General features: G+C 38.4%; 1 protein-coding gene across 1 annotated transcript in view; it reads left to right on the forward strand.

Moving 5' to 3' along the window:
* Positions 1-22164, forward strand: part of LOC145981431 (uncharacterized) — a 291232-nt gene that overhangs the window by 250580 nt on the left and 18488 nt on the right. The window contains exon 5 of the mRNA XM_083114665.1: positions 20862-20978. Coding sequence (XP_082970791.1) covers positions 20862-20978 — 117 coding nt within the window. The remainder of the gene's footprint in view (positions 1-20861; positions 20979-22164) is intronic.

The raw sequence follows: 22164 nt of genomic DNA on the forward strand, positions 1-22164 counted from the left end.
GCCCCTGTGTAAAGAAATTCCTAACCTTGTTTTGATTATCCAATATAATATCATCAAACACAACAACAGAATTATCGAGACATTCATGGAGTGGCTTAACATCTGGTACAAAAGTGGCTATATCCAATCCATCATATAGCTTCATCAGCTGCTGATATTTTAATTGTTCCAAGCTCTTAGAGAAGACATACAAGTGCCTGTTTTTCCAGTCTAACCAGTTGGGTGCCAATAAAAAATTATCAACCATTAGTGTAGTTTTACCACAAGCTGATGGCCCAACAATAAGACACCTAATATTATCAGGTAGCAAGTTGCCATTTCTCTTAATCTGCTGTTCAGGTTCTGGCAGCCTTTTTATAACATCCCATGTGCTCATATTATCACTTTGTCTGCATCGATCCAGCTGTTTTCCGGATGACCCAGCCATTTGACAAATAACTTGTTGCCTTTTCTGCGGATTATTTTTTCTATGAGATATGTGTCAGGCTGTTTAGTTTTGCTGAGCTCTTCTTCATAGAATCGGCCTTTGAGAATTTCTCCTCGGTGATCTTTTATTATATATGTGTTAAGGGTCCCGGGTTTAACTTGAACCACTGTAAATAATTCAGTGCTCCAGTTTCTTGTAAAGCCTCTTTTGAATAAGTGCTTATATTTGCTGATTCTTACTTGATCACCCACCCTGTATTTGGCCTTTCTTGTTGTTGGCTGGTATCTAGGATAATAAACAGTCCTGATCAATTTTTGCTCATCAGATGAAGTTACTTCAGAGGGTTTCATGTTGATTGTGGAATGGACCGAGTTGTTATATTTATGTAGAAGTTCTGGAAGAATATTAATCCATTTATAATTACCTTGGAGGGTGAATTGTTTATACATAAGATTTTTTAAGGTTCTGTTGAATCTCTCTACAATTGAGGCTTTGAGATCACTGTAACTCGAGTAATGTTTTATTGCCTGGCTTTTAATAAATTGTTGAAACACAGAATTATAAAATTCTTTGCCATTATCTGTTTGCAAATAGCGCGGTGATCTTCCACTCTGATTGATGATTGTCCTGAAGGCTTCTGTAACACATTTTCCAGTCTTGGATTTGAGTGGCACAGCCCAGCCAAATTTTGAAAATGTATCTATTACAGTGAGTAGATACTTGTAGCCCTTGTTGATTTTGTCTAAGTTTTTCAACTGTCCACTTGACAACTCAATCAAGTCGCTTTGCCATAAATCATCTATGCCTTTTGTAACTACTGGGAGTCTCTTAAAATTATGTCTGGCTTGTCTGTGTAATTCATCAACAACTAGACATAATATGTAAACAAGAATATTGCAACTATGGGGTATTCAGCAGCTGATACTACAGGATTTTCTAAATATAATTTGTCCCCTATTTGTATTTTAAATTCCAAAGTGCCATCATCTTCAGTATAGGCTGTTTCTAATGTATTGGGATCTGTAAAATCCTCTAATTCCACACTGGTGATTTTCACTTTGTTCTCAGCATTTGTTATTGATAAGGTGGGGTAGTGGTGTGCCTGTGGCTGATGCCAATATTTGATCTTGATTGGTCTCAGTGTGCCCCCAACAAAAAACTGGTAATAAAATTGTGCAGGGGACAGCATATATATTTTGCCACCTGGTGTAAATGGTGAATCATATTCTTTGTTGGGGATGCTGTACAATTCAAGAATTACTGTATGTTTTGGATTCTCGATTATGCCTGTTATTTCCTTTTCTGCTGTAAGCAATCTGCTTGTTACAGATTCAAGGTGCTCATTGATGGTCCTAACAACATCATCGTGGCCCGGCTTAATTTTTATGTCCACAATAAGTTTCTTGTATTGTTGCACAATCTCTTGAAGCTGGGTGGCAAAAACAGACAGAGCATTTGCTTGATTGGATTCCATGGTCCCTAGCTGTTGGTTGATATTAGCTACAATTTGTTGCAAATTTTCAACAACTGCCAATTTTGAATTTTGAGCAGTAAGATCATGGACCTGTCTTCTGATATCCTCAAACAGGGCATGCAGTTCATTAATATGTTGATTGGTTGGTAGAGTGGCAACTGTCTGAGTGAGATGTTTGATCTCTGCTTGGATATTCTTGATATCTTCTGATTTCAATATCCTATTCACTGCCCTCTTAATATTTTTAAGTTCCTGTGATGTAGGAAGATTTGATACTGTATTTTGCAAAAATTCAAGTGCCAATTTCACATTGTTTAATTCAGAAGCATCAGCCACATTTTGCATAGCATTTTGGAGCAGGGCTATATCTGCCTGAGAGGGTGTGGATTGTTGTAAAATTTCAAGTTTTGTTTGGATATCATCTATCAAGTGATGAAAATGAGATAGTTCAGATTCAGTGTTGAGGTTTTCAAGCTTTGTGATTTGTTGCTGGACACTAACAAGTGTGTCTACAATCCCGGGCAGGCGAGTTTCTTGTACATTTGCCAAATCATTTTGCACTGCTGCTATAGTACCTTCAAGATGGGTTATGGTACTTTGAATTTTTCCAAAATCTTCATATGTTTCAAGTTGCAGCTTAATATTTGCTACACTCCGAGTTATTGCACTCAAAGCATCAGAAGATGGCAAGTTGTTCATAAAATTTTCAAGTGTCTCAATTTTTTCTTTAACCTCGGCTATGGCATTGTGCAGAGGGTCCAGATTAGGTATTTGGAGTGACTGAATCTGTTCTTTTAGAGTGGAAATGACTAGATCAAAATCTTCTTGTGATTTTATGCTTTTGACAATTGTTTGGAGCTGTGCCTGGACATTATTTATCTGCTCTTCCAATTGTTGTTTCAATTGCACAGAGTTGTTAGCCTGGGTCTTAAATTTAGCTTGAAGAGCTGCTACAGCTTCTTCTAAACTTTGAAAATTATCTAATGTTGCCAGATCAGTATATTTCTGAAGCAGCACTTTGAGTTCTGAATCAATTTTAAGAAGAGGGTCCATGCATTGTGATTGTAAATTTGTAATTTCTAATTGAAGACTGGCATTGAGTGTGGTTTGTAAAGCTTGTAAATCACTTCTTAATTTCTTGACTCTGACATCAAGCATCAGAATCTCATCACTGTGATCTTCATGCCTTGTATGGCCAAATATATCATTAGGCATTTTCTTTTAATGGTTATTTATTATAGAGTATCTGATTCTTAATTCTATAAAAAAGGGTATAAGCTTGTCATATGATCCCGGGACCTCAATATATAAGCAGTCACCAGCAGAAACAGTATAAACAGTGCCAGAAATCATGTTTGAGTGCTTAATTCTATAAATATTTCTCCCTACTGAAATCTTGACATCACCCTCAGGGGTTGTAATAAATTGCAATTGCCCGCCTACAGGTAATTGGTAATGATTTAAATTATTGTTAAATATGTACAATATTTTGCCTGTTTCATCATCATTATCTGTAAATATGCTGTTCAGATGAATAATTAACAAGCCACTCAGTTTAGACAGCATATCAGGAGAGGGTTGTGGTGTTGGCAGGTCCATAATAGCTTGTTTCTTGAACCCAAATAAGTTCATAGGCATGTTTATTTATTTCAAATCATGCTCTGGAATTGGGCATTGATTCCCATTTTTCAAATCACAATGCCCCCAAGGTAGAGTATGTATGTCACATGATAAAATGCGTCTCTTATCATCATGTGGGTCCAGAGCCACTTTTCTTACAATATTGCTAGTCAATAAGTGATCCTCACTCTGAATTCTATTTTCTGATGTTCTGATTGAATTCTGGGATTTGAGGCAATTTTCATAATCTTCAAATTGGAGATCTTTTTCAACAGTTACTCTGCCAATGCCCTTGGCCTTTTTGGCAACAGCCCCACTACATGTTTCAAAACTGTACACCTTGGCACTTAACCCAGCAAATTCCACAATAACATCACCAAGTGTCTCATCTTTTAACTTGCCAGGCACCTTTTTGTTGTGGGGTTGAATTATTGTATGTTCACTGGTATCAAAGTATTGAAACAATTCAGGCTGTGACATATCTTGATAAACATCTTCTGTTTGAATATCAAGAATAAAACTATCCGTGTCCATGTACAATAATTTTACACGATCACCATAAAAAGGTTTCAGCACATCATAATACAATGTTAACATATGTAATTTGGACGATTCCAATATCACAGCCCCTACATAAATAGGTTTATCAAATTTGATCTTTGTTTTCATCATGTTGAAAAGTGCCATGTGCTCATCATAAATTCTTCTATAATTGAAGTTGGGCTTTGCAACCAATTTTTTGCTCAGGCTGGGGTCAGTAATTATTTTAACATCGGTATGTTTCCTGACATTTTCAATTGTTTTGCCATACACTGAATTCACCATCAATTTAAACAAGCCCTTATCAAATTGACTCTTTGCAGATGTTCGAAGCTCCGTGTTTGTATCAATGTATGGTTTCAACCATTCTGAGTGTCTGAACCTCAAAACTTTGCCAACTTTGGTCACTTGAACACCATGTTTCATCAGGAACTGGAGGTTTTTGTAATATGTGACATAACCCTGTTTCGGCTCCAGAGTCATCATGAGCTTCTTCTGTTTAGAGCCAGGTGAGCACTGAACCTCGGGAATTGGGGGCAGATCAGAAAATTTGTTGTGCAAATGATCAGGAAATATCAGATCAACCTCTAAGAAGAGGCCATGTTCACGGTCATCAAAGTCCTGAAGATCTTTAATATTGAAATCTTCAACCCATTCAAGCCCTGCATATGGCAGTTTTTGCATCATGGCGTGACCATAGAGGCTGTTGGCATCCACATACAGTATATAATTTGATGGCCGTGCTGGATCATAATCAGGCATATATTTGTTATTTGCTCTGGCATATCTCTGGGAACATTGCACCATCCCTCCTCTTATACATTTCTCCATAAACAGATACATATCTTGATCGTGGATCAGATCCAATTGCTTTTTGGTATTGAAAAACGTTGCGGCCCATGCTAGACCAGGGGCACTGAAAAAATACACTGGGTCCAGTCCATAATTTTTCATGGAAGATTTTCTGAATGCCTGCAATATATCAGCTAAGAGGGTGACATCAAGTTTCGAATATGCCTTGTGATAATCACGAAATGTCTTGCATTTTAAATCGTTCCACACCAACTGGGCATGGTGATAATCTTCATCAGTGATTCCAGATCCTCTGATTTTGCTGTAAAACTCTTCTTGTGGTGGCAGGGAACACTCATCAAATTTAGAAAAATCTGTGACATAGTCATATGGATATACACCCTTCCGCCTAATTAATTTCAGGTCCTGATTTGGAAACGAGGCACGTGTGATTTTGAATCGATCATCAGGTAATTGATTTGCCAGTGTAGGCAGGCTAGCAGATAAAAATCTGTAAGAATCAAGAAATCTTAATTGAATAGGAACACCATCAACTTTAATTATCTTGGTAATAGCAATATATTTTTCATCATTTTCAGCTAAAATATTTAAATTCTGCTTGTCAAACCCCTCGTACCTGATCAGATGATGGAAATCATAATTGGATGCTCCATGGCAAAATATGGGGATAAATCTTGGTCTCTTGATCTGAATATTGCAGCTATTACACAGGGCCATTAAGAATTTACCATCTGTATGAGAATGGTGATGAACCTTGATATTTGTATCTGAAAATTCAGAATCACATACCGGGCATTTTTCTGCATTGTTGAAATCTTCAATCTGTTCCTCTGTTAAAGGCAACATAGGTTTTGATTTTAATAAGATGTTATATGCTATGTCACGGCACACATTTTCTATTGTATGTGCAAATATTTTGATGGCATCTGGTCCTGTGTATGAATATTCTTTACTAGCTACACCACCCTGTACAACCATATAATAAAAACTGGAAGGTTCATGTAACTGATATGGTGTAGTTGAGGATTCTTCGGGATCTGGATTGCAGAATGCAAGAGATTTGAGGTTCGATTCAAAATCATAGACAATAAATACTGGGTGTTCCAACAAGGCTTCATACTTTTTGAATTTGCAATTTTCACTTGGATTGGGCATCACCATATGAACAGGTTTATGATTGCCACAGTATTTCAGATGCTCAATTAACTTGTTTTTAGCAATTTCTGCATTTTTTTCAGGAATCCTATTTACCATTTTTTGACCATCAAATACAGTCAAACATCTTCTGCACAACTTGAATATTGTATTGGATTTGTCAAGTTGTGTTCTCACTAAAGCTTCAAGATTATGTATCAGAGTATAATGATGTGTATCTCCCCCTTCAATTAAGAGCAGATCAATCGGAATAGCAGATTCATCATCAATTGTACTGATTCTGAGAGGTGCTATCGGGCAATTGCCAGTGGAACAAATAAATACATTAATAGATAGTTGTTTGCCATTGATGTGCCTGGCCTTTTTTTCAAATTTATCAATATTCTGAACAGACATTGGATATTCCAAACCCTCCATTGCATCGTCAAAAAGATGTTCATGCTGTTTGTAATAACTTATTCTCTCAGGATGGCTTGAAACTGGATACAAAGCAGCTAATATACACCACAAAAAGCATTTCTGGTCGGCATTTTTTATATTAACCACGGCTCTTTTGTTTTTGATATTGTCAGGTAATGGCAGATAAGTGGAACCTTGTAATGGGCTGAATTCAGAAATATGAACATATAACTTGTGTGATGAACCGCATAGGCTCCATCCTGATTCTTTTGCTGCAAATTCAGAGTGTTTAATATTCAATTGATTTATCAAGCTGCTTATTATTGTGTCTGAATTTGTATTTGAATAAACCGGTACAGTTTCTGTTATGTGGGGCTGTGTAAATTTTGTGCCATTTGGCTTCTTATATTGTACAAACAATTTGAGGGACAGCTTATAAGAGCCATTTTGTGCATTAAGAATTGCCTGCAGATCAGAATTTATACTGTTCAAAAAATTCTCAATGCCACATCTTGGCTCTGATTCAAACTGATAATCCCTAAGTTGGGCATTAAAACTGCTACGGATAGGTGCTGCATAGCGTGGCTGCTTTGCTGCTCTGGCATTAAGAGGTGCTTCGTGCTTTCTTTTCAGACCAGATGTAGATGGCTGTGTTGATGACTGTACAGAGCAAGTATCTTTATGTTTATATGTGAAATATTCCATGTTATATTTTCTATAGCATTTGGGGCAAATTTTTGTGGGAGTTCTGTATTTATCTGGGTTACAAATCTTTTGGTGTCTGGCCCAATTAGAGCTGGATATATTTTTATTGCACTGATTACAATATTTTTGATTTGGCATTTTTGCTGTTGTTTATTATATACAATTTCCTGGGTTTCAATTCAAAACTTTATACTGAATAAAAAATATCAGTTGGATTCAGCTGTGTGATTTGTATGTGTGTGTATGTGTGTATGTGTGTATACACTTAATATTTTTGGCTTTGGTATTTATATAAAATTTCCTGGGTTTTAAATCTAATCTCTATGCTTATCTTATGACAGGTTGTAAAGCCAATAGCTTACAAGTGGAAAAAGAGAATAAATATTCATTCACACTGACCCAGCGCAAATGCCTGTCCGGACATGCATGTATAGAATGGCAATAATCTTGTTATGTATTAATTTTTGTATAACAGGCTGGGACAAATATAAGCTTAACTCTAAATATGAGTGGATTACAACAAATATCAGATTTTATATTGTTCAATTAAACCAAACAGGCCTGTAAGTATGAGAAGCACTGTATCAATGCATCTGTTCTCCTCAGTCAGTCTCACAATACTGGCTGATGCAATACTCGGGAATTTCTGTAAGTACTGGCGCTGAGGAGAACATGCAAAGCAAAAATCAATACTACAGTCTCGGGAATTGTACACTCTGATACAGAGGGGGAAACATGCAAACATATAATATAAGAAATAGAGTGTCACGGAGCAAGCAAATTGAACCTGGTATCCAATTAAACTTAAACTGGAAGTAAATATGTATGTGTATGTATGTGTATGTGCTTAATTTCTGGTGTGGCCAAAAATATATCACTTTTTGACAAGTTTATGGACAAAAATCTGGCTGATGCAACTTTTGTAAGTATGTTCAAATCAATCTGAGGAAACTCTTCCTTTCTGAAAAATTCCCGAGGGCATTTTTTACAAAAATCTTGGATTATACGGGGTTTCACACTAGAGCAAAAACTCATATGACCATGTTGAGCTAGTTTTAAGTATAGCAAAGCTGCTTGAGGAGAGCTCTTCCTTTCTCGTCCTGTCCGTAGCATAAACCCCACTACTTGAAGCCGACTCAACCAATAAAGTTGAGAGATCACTCGTCGCTGAAGGTTCCGGGTTCGAGTTCTGGGCTGGCAGTTGCGATTAGCTACGTATATACACATAACTAATTCCATTCGATTAGTTTTAGGTTCAAATTGTTTGGTCGTTATAAGACGGTTAGAGACTGACTGTATGTGTCTATGTTAGGCTGACATGAGCACAGGTCGCCTATTCATTCTGTTCTTTCTTTCGCTTTCCATCTCTCAACTATTTGTGTTTCTTTCTATTTTTCTCTTTCATCTATTCTTTCTTTCTATTTCTCTCTCATCTACTCTTTCTTTTCTTTCATCTATTCTTTCTTTCTTTGTCTTTCGTTTCCTGTTTCTCTCTCTCTCTCTCCAACTTCTGTGTGTGCATTTACTCCTTCTTTCTTTCTTTGTCTTTCTCTCATCTGTTCTTTCTTTCTTTGTCTTTCGTTTCCTGTTTCTCTCTCTCTCTCCCACTTCTGTGTGTGCATCTACTCTTTCTTTCTTTCTTTCTTTCTTTGTCTTTCTCTCATCTATTCTTTCTCTCTTTGTCTTTCGTTTCCTGTTTCTCTCTCTCTCTCCCACTTCTGTGTGTGCATCTACTCTTTCTTTTTTCTTTGTCTTTCTCTCATCTATTCTTTCTTTCTTTGTCTTTCGTTTCCTCTTTCTCTCTCTCTCTGTCACTTCTGTGTGTGCGATTCATTCTCTATTATACACGGTGTCCGAGAAGTAATATGTACGTATACATAGTACCCCTAGATATGTATTACATATCTATTATAACATGTGTATCTATTTATTTCATTACAACATAGTTGGGAACTTTATTATGCTGCAGTACATCGTTTACCCCTTGCGTTGTCATTCGAGCATCCACGCAGACACGTCACTAGCCGTTCCTCAGCACTGTGACTGTTCGCTCACATCAGCCATGCCGCAAAAATGGACGTACGATTTCGGGCGAGCGTTTCACGGGACCTTCAGAACAGGGATGCCAACCACGAAAACGAAATTACTCCCAATCACGATCAATTTTTAACGCGGTCGAAACAGGATACATTCAAGTTGGGGATATACTGCAGATAGATCTAGGATTTCATGATTTTTAAATCAAAAGGATTATTTTATTATCACTCCAGATAAAGTTACAACCAGGCCTACTATTTGAGTTCATTGTTTAATTTTGAGTTTCAGCATGTTACAAAGTTTTTTCTGCAGTTTTAAAAAATGACCGACGATTGTTATCCGGCATACTATATTATGACATCAACATATTACTAGATTCTAATTCTAATTGTTTCCGTCTTCAAATGAAAATTAATGGCTTCGAGAACAAGCTTTTAATAAGGGACAATGAACAGTGGACTTGAATTTCGAGGAAGGTTAGCCCATTGGGCTAAATACAGGAAAGATACTAATGCTGTGTAAATATATATTTTTAAAAAGTTACTCATAGAAGTTTAGTTGTGTAACTTTTGACATGAAATTCTAATTTGTGAAATTTTGAAAACCTCAGAGCCATCTATTGTTTGGTTTGTAGAAAATAAAAAAGGTAACCTGTTTCCTGTATTTTATTTACACTTAATTTTTTCGATCTAACGCAGTTTTTACTTTGGTTATTCTGTTCGATTACTAACTAAAATTTATTTCTGTTACTAACAACAAAAACATTAAGTTTGTGTTTTATTGTAAATTGAAATGAGCCAGGCCAATTTTCAGAGGGTCGTCGATTCGACTACCATTCCGATGTCCATGATCTTTTGCGAGTGCCGAGGGGGCACGAGGAACAGTTTTAGTGTCCAGCCGGACACGATGTTCTGGAAGAGTCCTAAACCTTTCCACGTGGCAAGCTGGGGAAAGAGAGGTCTGTGTGCTGGATGGTCGTAGGAGGAGGAGAAAACGTAGCCTTACGCTTATGGGAGTATTATTTTACTTGTTCTCTTAGGAATATTAAAACTACCGATGGCGTACAAAACACATGAACAGAAAGAGGACAGGTTGAAGATTTTGTGTTTGGTAAAGTCAAAACGTTGCGTTGTAATCAGTGATATGCGTCTACGCGTAAACAACGATAGTCTACATTCTACACGTAGACTATTTTATACACGTAGATTGCGTAATCTATGTAAACAACATGGCGAAAGGTGATAACTTAGCAAAGAGCGCCGTGGAATTAAAAGAAAATTATACTGCGTATCAGTTGCTGATGTGTGTGGAGAACTTTTCATACTCTTTCTTCCAAATTCGAACAATTTCTCACCTAGGAAGAAACCTAATATAAGAAATATTCTAGTGTTTTATGGGGAAAAGACCACTTTTGCCTCTCGACTGCCATCTGTTGTTGTTTTTTGCATACTATTTATCTTCTTCCATAGTTGATAAAGAAGGGAAGAGAAATTTTGTTGTAAATAGGATTCTTTTCATTTCGTTAGGAACCAATATAGTTGAAAATGTCACTTTTCTTTCATGAAACCATTGAAAATGCACTTTAGATTCTCTACGTAGTTTATGTAAACTACAACCGAATGTAATCTACGCGTAGATTACGTGTAGACAACGCATGTAGACGTAAACTTATAGTCTACTGCACATCACTGCTTGTAATCAAGGGGTCACGGGATCGATACCTGGTGGAGGAACATGGAGGTTCTGATCTTACTTTAAACTGCAGATCCAGTCCCGATTAACCTTACTGTGCATAAAGTGGACTTAAAACACTAAATCAATCAATCGTTGTTCCTCCATAAGGAATATATGGGATTCTGTAAATACTTATTCATCATATGTTTACAGACCGTATCTAACTTAATAATCAACTTAGAAAACGCTTCCACTTGTAACATGGGGGGAAATTCATACTTTCTTGTACAATGAAGTAAGTCCTGAAGCTTTCCTGGCGACGAATGATGAATAGTTTCTCTCGGGCTATCGACCAGGTGAGTTGTGGAAAAGATTCCAAGCTTTCGAGAGCTAACGTCACTCTCATCTTCAGGGTAGAAGAGCTAACGATACTCTCATCTTCAGGGTAGAAGAACTAACAATACTCTCATCTTCAGGGTAGAAGAAATAACAATACTCTCATCTTCAGGGTAGAAGAGCTAACAATACTCTCATCTTCAGGGTAGAAGAGCTAAAAATACTCTCATCTTCAGGGTAGAAGAGCTAACAATACTCTCATCTTCACGTAGAAGAGCTAACAATACTCATCTTCAGGGTAGAAGAGCTAACGATACTCTCATCTTCAGGGTAGAAGAACTAACAATACTCTCATCTTCAGGGTAGAAGAGCTAACAATACTCTCATCTTCAGAGTAGAAGAGCTAAAATACTCTCATCTTCAGGTAGAAGAGCTAACAATACTCATCTTCAGGGTAGAAGAGCTAACAATACTCTCATCTTCAGGGTAGAAGAGCTAACATCTCTCATCTTCACTTCTACCCTAAAGATGGGAGTAACGTTAGCTCTCGAAAGCGTGGTTTGATTGATTTGGTGTTTTAAGTCCACTTTATGGGATTGGGCCTACAGTTTAAAATGGGATCCGAACAGTAGCGTCGTGTGCGGTTCGCAAACGAGTGTTCACAATAATGTTTTTGTACTGAATGTAGATTTACTCCTCTCCCTAGTAACTTCATCTTCGTTTTCAACAATTTTCCCCCAAATTCACGCTATATTTGAAGTAATACAAGAAGGACCTAGGGGAAATTGTCCCTCTCCCCCTTAAAATCCGCCAGGTTTAGTGAATTCTCGCTAAAGTTTGCAACTATGTAGCACAGACATTTTTCAGTCCCCCTATACATGCCTTGTATATGCTGCACTCTGGTGCCGAATGTAAGAAGTATTTCCGCTTGCATCAGTGTTCGCACAGCGAAGTGAACATCTTCGGGTATAGTGGCAAACAGCCCCTTAGCTGTCAGCTCTATGCAACACGCACAGCAATTGTGTTCAACGCCCTCTGTGGAACACCGTGGGAGTCAGTGTTACCAACTATCTAGATAAGTTATCAGACGTGAAAGAAGTCGTGTCGGAGTAAATTGTGTGTATTTTTTCGAATAAATATACGTATGTGTGTGTATGCATTTAATATTTACGTAATTTAAGACATATACATGAGTGTTCATGTGCTCATGCGAACATTATCAGGCGACGCGTCTGGATCCGAACCACCATGTGCCTCCACGAAGATTGAAAGCTTGGAATCATTTCCACAACTCACCTGGTTGAAAGCCTGAGTGAATCTTTTCATGTCGCGTACATATTTTCGGTAGCATTGCGCATTCGCACGATATCGAAATACAAGGGTTGGATAAAAAGTAATGGCAACACTGGCATAATTGCTACTTGACTGTATTGGCAGAGGAGCACGTGTTACATTCCTTCAATGTAATCGCCCCCCCCCCCCATCTCTACGACCTTCTGCCACACGTATGGAAGGCGTCGTACACCGTCAGCGCGTCCATCTCTGTCGATGTCCCGCAGTGACCGCCCTATAGCACGTATGATGGCTTCGCGCGTGTCGTAGTGCTTCCCGCCCAGTGGTTCCTTCATTTTGGCAAAAAGGTCGTAATCACACGGTCTCATACCGGTGAATACGGCGGATGTTCCAGTACCTCCCACTACCAGTTATGCAGGAGCGCCGTCACAGTGTTCGCAGTGTGACACTTTGCATTGTCAAGCAGGATGATGGGACACCGTGCCAGAACGTGCCGTCGCTTCCTTCTTAATGCGAGACGAAGGTGGTGTTGCAAGAAGGTGCAGTAGTAGGCTGCGTTGACCGTCTGCCTAAGAGACGTTGTTCTTCTTGCCTAAACATATTGTTAGGGCGCTTGCACTCTCGTCCTCTGCTTCAGAGCACTGCTGTTTTTGACTGAATAACATACAATCGCACCCCACTCACTATATTTCCTCGTCTGACATTCCTTTATCAACCACGAAACGGTTGTGGCGCTGTGACTCGCCCCTTTCACGGGACAGCAGTGTTGCCATTACTTTTTATCCAACCCTTGTAAATGCACACCTGGTGTAGAACTGTCGGAGGGCCAGAGCCCACCTTGCCCCACCCAGAGTTGACCACTGCCCAGCCGGTGCTCTTTGATGTTCCAGGGATAAACAAAAACAGAAGGTGTTACCAACAACACGTTTGATTCAGAAATCGATGAAACGTGTTTGACAAGCGGGAGACACATTACCTCATTAAACAACAATCCGCACTCCCACCTCGCCCCATTCCACTCTTTTCGACACGGCTCCGTCACAAACGTGACGTTGGTTTCCCGTTGCGATCTGTGGTTTTCCAATTTGCATTATTGCCCGTCCTTGCGGATTCATTAACTCGTCTCAGTCATCATACAAGCAGAACAGAACCACACACGCATAATTGCTTGAACGAGAATTAACTAAACTTCAAATAATTTGTGTTTAACTGCAATAATGACGTAAAAAGACTTATCCCTTGCTTATCATACAGTGCCATGAGGGGCTAAGGAAATGTGCAGGTAGATTGGGCATTTCTGGGTTCGAATCCCGACCTGAGTAACAGTGCCCTTTCATCAATTTCATCATATTATCACTCATCATCATTCGCGATTAACCAAAAGTACTCGGGTTTGATTTCCAATGGGGTACATTCAGCTGTTCGGGTTCTACTGTATACAGCATGAGACCATCACTTACGCTCGCTAGTACTCGTTCGAGTGTGTGTGTGTGCAGTATACAGGTAAGTATATATACAGGGTGTCGAAAAACAACTTCAACAACGGTCGGGTGCTGGTAGATATCATAGAAACAATTAACTTTTCCTTGTAATTACCTCGAAAGCGCTTAGTTTCTGCGCTATGGGCGCTTAAAATCTAACCTGTATGTATGCAACCCAACACAGCAAACGATCGCTCTGACATAACTTCCAGGAACGCGTGCAGGGTTGTCACTAGCGAACCTTGTCAAGAGAGACAGACAATTACGAAAGAACAACAGAGAGAGAGAGAGAGAGAAGTGGCAAATATATTATCAAAATCTATCAGTAGGTATCTAATAATAAATTACTATTATGAATAAATGCCAAACGTAATTCCTAATTGTACACATTGTCTGGGTATTCTCTAAATCAGTGGTAATCAACCTGTTTTCTCCGCGTACCCCTAACGAAACTTTCCCACTCAAGCGTGTACCCGCCCCCCCTTCCCCGAGTTATCCTTAATTCAGATTATACATAACTACATCTAAAATAAATTATGCAAATCATTACCTATTAAATAATACAGTTTTACTATAAAAAGGAGAATTATAAAATAAGTAAAGGAAAATTTCGGGTATAGCAAAAATATATTATGAACTTTAATATTTCTTACCTGTTGATGAGATGGCTGAGCTGCACACCAGCTCCTCGATTCGTGGCTGAATCTTCGTTAGTGCGAGTATCAGTGGTGATTCTGGATTCAGGCGATTTCTGTGTTTCGTTTTGATGGCTGTCAATGCAGAAAATCCTGCTCACACAAACAAGTGGAGGGGAAGGGAAGAAGGCGTGTGATAGCAGTGTCACTAAGTTCAATACATTCTTTGCGTGCATAACACCAGAACTCGCAAATAGACAAGTTTTCGAATTTTATTTCAAGTGATCTACCAGTGGACATTTCCAGCAGTCTTTCTTTTAATTTTACAGGAAGATCAGAGGAATTGATGACGCTGGTGGAAAACGGATTTGCAATCCAGTCTTGTGTGTTATCGTCTTTCTCAATTTCTGGAAAGTATTTCAAAAACTGTAACCTGAGATTTTCTAGGTGGAATTTGATTATTTCCAGAAGTTCCCCAGCAATACTAACATCATTTTGTCCACAATATTCCAACACAGTTGGAAAAACTGCAATATTTCCTACATTAACGCAATCAATCCAAAGAAATTCTTTCGTATAAAATCCCTTCACTTTCTCACGAGCTTTAAAAATATTTTTGTCGAAGCCTTGGAGTTGAAGATTGAGATCGTTAAATTTGTTGAATATATCCGTCAAGTAAGCTAGTTGGCAAATCCACTGTTCATTCTCAAAATACGTCACCAGATCGGATTTTAATTTTGAAAGGAAACATTTTACCTTAATTTTTCCACCGCACCTCGGTGTGCATAAACAGTTGAGTGTGTGCGGATCCCATCTCCTCGCACATTTGTTTGAAAATACGGGAGTTCAGTGCACGCGACTTGATTAAGTTGACTACTTTTACAGCAATGTTCAGCGTTTCGTGTAAATCAGGAGTTATTTTTTTCGCGACCAAATTTTCTCTGTGTATAATGCAATGTTCCCAAATTATTTGAGGGTTCATTTGGCGAATACGAGCAAAAATACCTGTTTTCTGACCTATCAGTGAAGCAGCACCATCTATGGACAAACTTACACACCAGTCCCACGACAAATTTAATTCTAATGTTATGAAATTATTAAGAATTATAAAAATATCCTCTCCCTTTGTATGTGCTGGTAATTGTTTACATCCCAGAATTTCATCACTACAGTAGCACATTTCTTAACGTCAAAATACCGAACATATATAAGTAGCTCGGCATCATCGGAGACAGCCACCGATTCACAGATTATCTCTGTCAGAAACAGTTTTCATTATTTATAATTATTTTAAATTGTGCGTACCCCATAAAAAGTCTTCGCGTACCCCCAGGGGTACGAGTACCCCAGGTTGAATACCACTGCTCTAAATAATCTAAATCTACTACCAATTCGAAGCGAATTGTTGCTTAATGATGGCAAAGTTTTAGCCCTTCAGCTCCTCAGCCCTTTAATATGAGGAAACGAAATCAATAATGCTCTTTGCCTAATTATAATTGCATTATTGTTATCCTTTATCCTATTGTAACCAGTGATGTGCCGTAGACTATAAGTTTATGTCTACATGCGTTGTCTACACGTAATCTACGCGTAGATTACATTGGGTTGTAGTTTACATAGATTACGTAGACAATCTAAAGTGCATTAAAATTAATTTTCAAGTGTTTCATGAAAGGAAAGTGAAATTTTCAACTATACTGGTTCCTAACGAAATGAAAAGAATCCTATTTACAACAAAATTTCTCTTCTCTTCTATTATCAACTATGGAAGAAGATGATAGTATGGAAAAAACAACAACAGATGGCAGTCCTGAGGCAAGAGTGATCTTTTTTCCCATAAAACACTAGAATATTTCCTATATTAGGTTTCTTGCAAGGTGAGAAATTGTTCGAATTTGGAAGAAAGAGTATGAAAAGTTCTCCTCACACATCAGCAACTGACACGCAGTATAAATTTATTTCAATTCCACGGCGCCCTTTGCTAAGTTATCACCTGTCGCCATGTTGTTTACATAGATTACGTAATCTACGTGTATAAAATAGTCTACGTGTAGAATGTAGACTATTGTTGTTTACGCGTAGACGCACATAACTGATTGTAACCAATAGTCATGGTCAGGTGAAATGGCTGAAGGGCTGTGTAAGGGCTAAAATGTTGGCACCGATAAATATATCGGTATTTAGGGCTTCATCTCTTCCTTTAAAACAATGACCATGGTACACTGGAAGGTAGCAGGTGCGTTACATAAACCAACATGTAAATTCGTAATGTCTTTCTTTCATCTAACAGCCATTATTCTCGATTTATTTAAACAACTCCTAACTTATCACATGTTTATAGGCATCAATTTGCACTTAGTGAGATTTGCAAACTAGTGCTTGTGAAATGAGTTTCTTGTAATTAATTTTCTATTTTTCAGATCCTGATGTAAGACTTTTAGAACAAATCGACGCACTAAAGATCCTAAGCTTTTTCTCCAAACAACCAATAACAACTGTTGTATCCATTGTATCAGATGTATACTGGAATGTGGGTGTCTTTGTTGTAACACACTTAACCATTATTGTAGATGTTTCGTTTCGAGTGTCGTGTGTGTTGTATGTATGTAATTAACAAAACAAAAGAAGAAAGTTTCGTATGTAAACTGCATGGCCCAGCGTTGTTGTAGCTTCCTTTCTTCTTTCTTTTCTTTCCATGTGGCTGCCTGCCGTGTGTAAAGTCCGGACATCTTGTTCCCCAACATAAACTTTGCCAGCTGTCACCCACGACAACTGTGTATATTGTATCGCCGTGGACGAAGGCAAAGAAATATGTGGTAATTCTTGTAGCTTTTCATACATTGATAGAGTAGACCACTTGTCTGTGTGTTAGTGTTAGTCGTTCTTATATTAGCATGTAGTCAGTAAGTGTAAATTGTCCATTTTCTCTCTTTGTTCTACTAATTACAAGATGGCGTTTCTCTTGTCATCGTGTGAAGTATTTCTCTGAGGATGAGAAGCCTAATCGGAAGTAATTTGAGTTACCCGAATTCAAGATTTGAAGTTATCTGAAAGTACACTATGTACATCAAATCTCGTAAAACTTCAACTTGAAGTCTCCTTAAGTTATTGTATAATGTCTACAAATGCTATGTTATAATGGTACTTTAGTATTATACGGAGTACCTCACACTATACGTACCTAACCTGACCTTCATATCTAATCAGTACACCATAAGAACCTAACGTAACAATTTAGATATGAAGGTTAGGTTAGGTTAGGTTAGGTACGTAGGTATAGCGTACTGATTGGAGGTAGTCCGTATAATACTAAAGTACCATTATAATTTGGTATGAGTGTCATTTTGTTAGGAAAGTCTTCAAGTTTATATCGACACTCAGAGAACTAAATGCATCATATCGATTGATGCACCAGAATGCATCGATTGATGCATTAAATAGAGTTTTATGGCTTCTTCAAAGAATCAGATTCACATTTGATGCATTTGGGTGCATTTTTGTATGTCATGAAAGAAACACCAAAGTGCATAATTTGATTCAACTGAGGACTTATTACAGTCGAGATGCACTTTAATAGATCAGTTGATGCGTTTTGATGCATTTTGATGCACCAGAATGCATCTTTTTCGATGATGCACTTAAACGTTTCGTCTGAGCCACATAAACTCTGCAGCTCAGACCAAACGTTTAAGTGCATCATCCAAAAAGATGCAGGAAGGTTCATCAAGGAACATCAACTGATGCATTGAAGTGCATCTCGACTGAAAGAACTCCTCACTGCAATCAAATGATGCACTTCGGTGTTTCTTTCACGACATACAAAAATGCACCCAAATGCATCAAATGTGAATCTGATTCTTTGAAGAAGCCATAAAACACACTTTGATGCATGGATCGATGCATTCTGGTGCATCAATCGATATGATGTATTTAGTTTTCTGTGTGCAGACCACTTCATGTCACAAAGATTGGCCATGATAGATGTCCTCACAGTACCCATAACTTTCCCAGCTGAAAACACAAGCAACCAACGTTGATACATGTAGTAGTAGTACAAAGGTTCTAGATTGGAATCCAGAAGTTCGTTTTAAAAAAACAAACAAGAAAAGACGATTCTCCCAAAACGCCATGTTCAATAAAGAGAAAAGATGGTCAATTTACAATCAAGATTGCTTGCTAGACTTTACTGTATGTTAGACTCGCATCCTTAATGTATAACATGTGTATGAAATTAAGACGAGAGCATGACAGAACGTTCATAATCTTTAATTACATGTGTAATGGCATGAATCATGCTGTACACTTCATTGTACTTGTGTAAATTTGTACTTTGCACGTAATGTGTGTCCTAAATCACTTGCTCCAAAACTTCTAGACTATATAAAGATGAGAAAAAGCTAGGACATGTGAGAGTTCTCAACTGTAGTGTTATATGAAATATAATCTACAGGTGAAATAGTTTTTCTGCAGCGTGCAAAACACGCAAAGGAGTATTCCGGTGTTTCCGTAAGCACCAGTGTAGGTAACTGACCTGCGAGGCTGTGATCTTTCTTGGTTATTCCCTTTGTTCTAATTCTCCAGCCTCAAATCAATGGGGTACGTGGGAGGGGGGGGGGGTAAAGGTGGCCGGAGCGTGATGCTGATCATATCACCTTCAAAATGGCCTAGATCGAGAGTGGCACGGTGCTATATGCACGGGAAACTTTACTTTACCTATGAGGAAAGGTACAGTCTCATACATTGTACCACTCCCATGTTTGGCAACATGATGGAATGTGTATTAAGAAATCCCTATACTTTGTTCCCAGCAGTTGTGGACCAAGCGAATGAAAACAAGTCTTTTGCGCAAGTAGTCACTCCAGTGCTCGACTAATGGACGCGTGGGAGGGGAAGTGAGTGCCGTTTGCAGCAGCGTGCACTGCTTTTCTCCGCCCACTCGCTTTCTCCCCTTCTCTACCGCCATGCGCGACGTCGCTGCACGCACTCCTGGGATGGACTATACAGTATCAGCAGTTGTTAGAAGTAAGATTATTTCCATAACATCCCTGACTGTTGTGCATATGCAGCTTGGGAGCGAGTCACAACTTCCGAAACAGCCAATCAACAAGCGAGCTACTGAAGTCATTCCAACCCGGCACCAATCGCAGACCCTCTTCCTCACGCTCCTCGCTGTCGGTAGGCTCACTAGCTAGACTCGCGCAGTCAGCCAGAGCTGTTCCGAAAATAATCTGACTCTAACACGTCCTGCGTAGAAGCCACGCAACTATTGAAGCATGTTGTTATTTGATTACATGTTACGGATCCTTTAATATAACATTATGCACTATATTTTTTTTACTAATGATGCAATTTATAATAATAGATTGATTTGCTTTATTTTACTTCACTTTTGTGCCACTTTTGGCTAATTTGCGAAGATGGGGATGAGTGATGATATGATGGAATTAATGAATGGACACTCACAAACATCCATGCCCAGGCTGGGATTCGAACCCGGGACCCCTGGCGTCGTAGCGCGATGTTCTAACCACTCCGCCACGTGGACGGCAATTTATAAAAATAGTGGTATTGTTTTGATAGTAATGTTTGTAAGTTCTATTGTACCACTTTTCATCTTATACTTTTCGCATAGTATCTTACATATAATAGTACGCTGAATTTTCAAAATTGCTATGTACGGTCGACGGCAATAAAAATGGAATACCTAGGTCCTGAAATAGGAGCGTTATATGTGTTGCCTAACTATACGGCGATAAGTGGATTTTAATAGCAACGTCTAAGCAGCACACACAACGCTTAGCAGAAAAGTCAGTATTTCAGGCTCTAGAAGTCCAATTTTTATTGCCTGTGACTGTACATGCCAAATAGATGAGGCTATAATATATAACCACTAATATTTCTTTATCTGCTATACATTCCATCAAAATGTGAAAAAAATATCAACATGGTACAATTCATGAGACTTTCCTCTAAGTTCGAATATGATAGTGGTTCTTTTATTTTTGGGTTTTAAAATAGCAATTAGCTACATTTAATTTATACGTTTCATACACGTCGTAATATTATTTCTTTATTAAGGGCATGTCGAGAGACGGAAGGGGTTGCGGGTTCAACACCCCTTCTCGGGAATATCTTCGAAATTATTCGAAATACTGATGATAATGTGGCGAATTAAGCAGTGTTGCCAGCGCATAGAATTTCATTTCCTGAAATTCAGTTTCGGTACGTGTTTCAGATTTCTGTTCGCACCTAAACCTCGTCTTTTCTTCCAGCTCAATCTTGGTCCAGAGAAGCTGCGGAGGAAATCCTGCCTCTCGATGATCATCACCGCTCACTTCTCACTCATCATGGCAGCCGACATCCTCATCGCCTTCCGGAACAAATTCATGGTAAGCTTTCCCTCCTCCTTGTCCTATCATTTTCATCAATGTCACTAATATATGAAAAACAAACAGCTCTCTGCAATACATCATGACAATATTAATATGACGTCACGCTGCAAGATTGAGTCCAAACAAATTTCCATTTTTTTTCCCTGTTAGATAGCATTGGATTTTCCGTTGCAAGTGGTAACTTTAAGAATTCTGACAGCAATTATTAAACAAAATGTGTATCGCTCATCAATGTAAAGATATGATTCCTTCTGAGAATATGTCGATATATTACACATACCTTACAGATAAGAATGAAAGGAATAAATTAATTAGGAAATCGAGTATAAGCGAATGCTCACAGCGGCGTCCAATCCGGAACAGGTTAAACTTCCTGCATTTATATCGGCTGCGTCACTGAATGTGAGCTCGGTTGAGCTTCGGCTGTGTTCGGACGTGTTCGGAAAAGAAACAGTTCGATTTTCTTAAAAAAAAATGCACGGTTTCCTTACTCCAGTTATTCTTTACCTTCTTCTCTGTAAGGTATGTATAATATGTCGACGTATTCTCCGAAAGCTCATCTTTACATGGATGTACGATACACATCACAATTTTGTTTCATAATTGCTGTCACAATCCTTAAAGCTGCCCCTTGCAATGGAAATTCCAATGCTAAAGTATGACAAAACCACGTGACAACCTTGTTTGGACTCAAATCGTGCTCAGTTGTCTGCTGTGACGTCACCACTAATATGGTCCATTCCGTTATGTGTCAAGACGAGTTGCAGTGCTGGAAAATTTACTTTTTAACAGTAAAAAGGAAACAAGCTGACTTCCATGTCTACAGATTTTGTTTTGCAAAAATACGAGACTCTGGCTGGAATAGATAGCTATTATTGTATGTCGTTATCATAATTCCTTCCATTGCGACGGTAAAATGAACGATCACATATGAGAAGTAAAGGGAACGAACAAAGAAAACACGAACTTATTATCTGAAGGAGTCTTGGGATCCATCCCCTTTTGAGGCATATTGCACAGTGGTACGGATCCAAATTTGAACTGTAGGTCCAGTTCTGGTTAGCCTACTTGAGCATAAAATAGACTTAAATTAAACTTTAAAAATAGTCTCGAGCCGGTTAAATTTGGTGATAAAAGACAGAACACTGGAATCTTCACAAAAATATTAGGCATTAAAATTTGG

The sequence above is a fragment of the Lepisma saccharinum genome, chromosome 29 (assembly GCF_977018435.1).
Source record: "Lepisma saccharinum chromosome 29, izLepSacc3.1, whole genome shotgun sequence".
Taxonomy (NCBI): Eukaryota; Metazoa; Arthropoda; class Insecta; order Zygentoma; family Lepismatidae; genus Lepisma; species Lepisma saccharinum.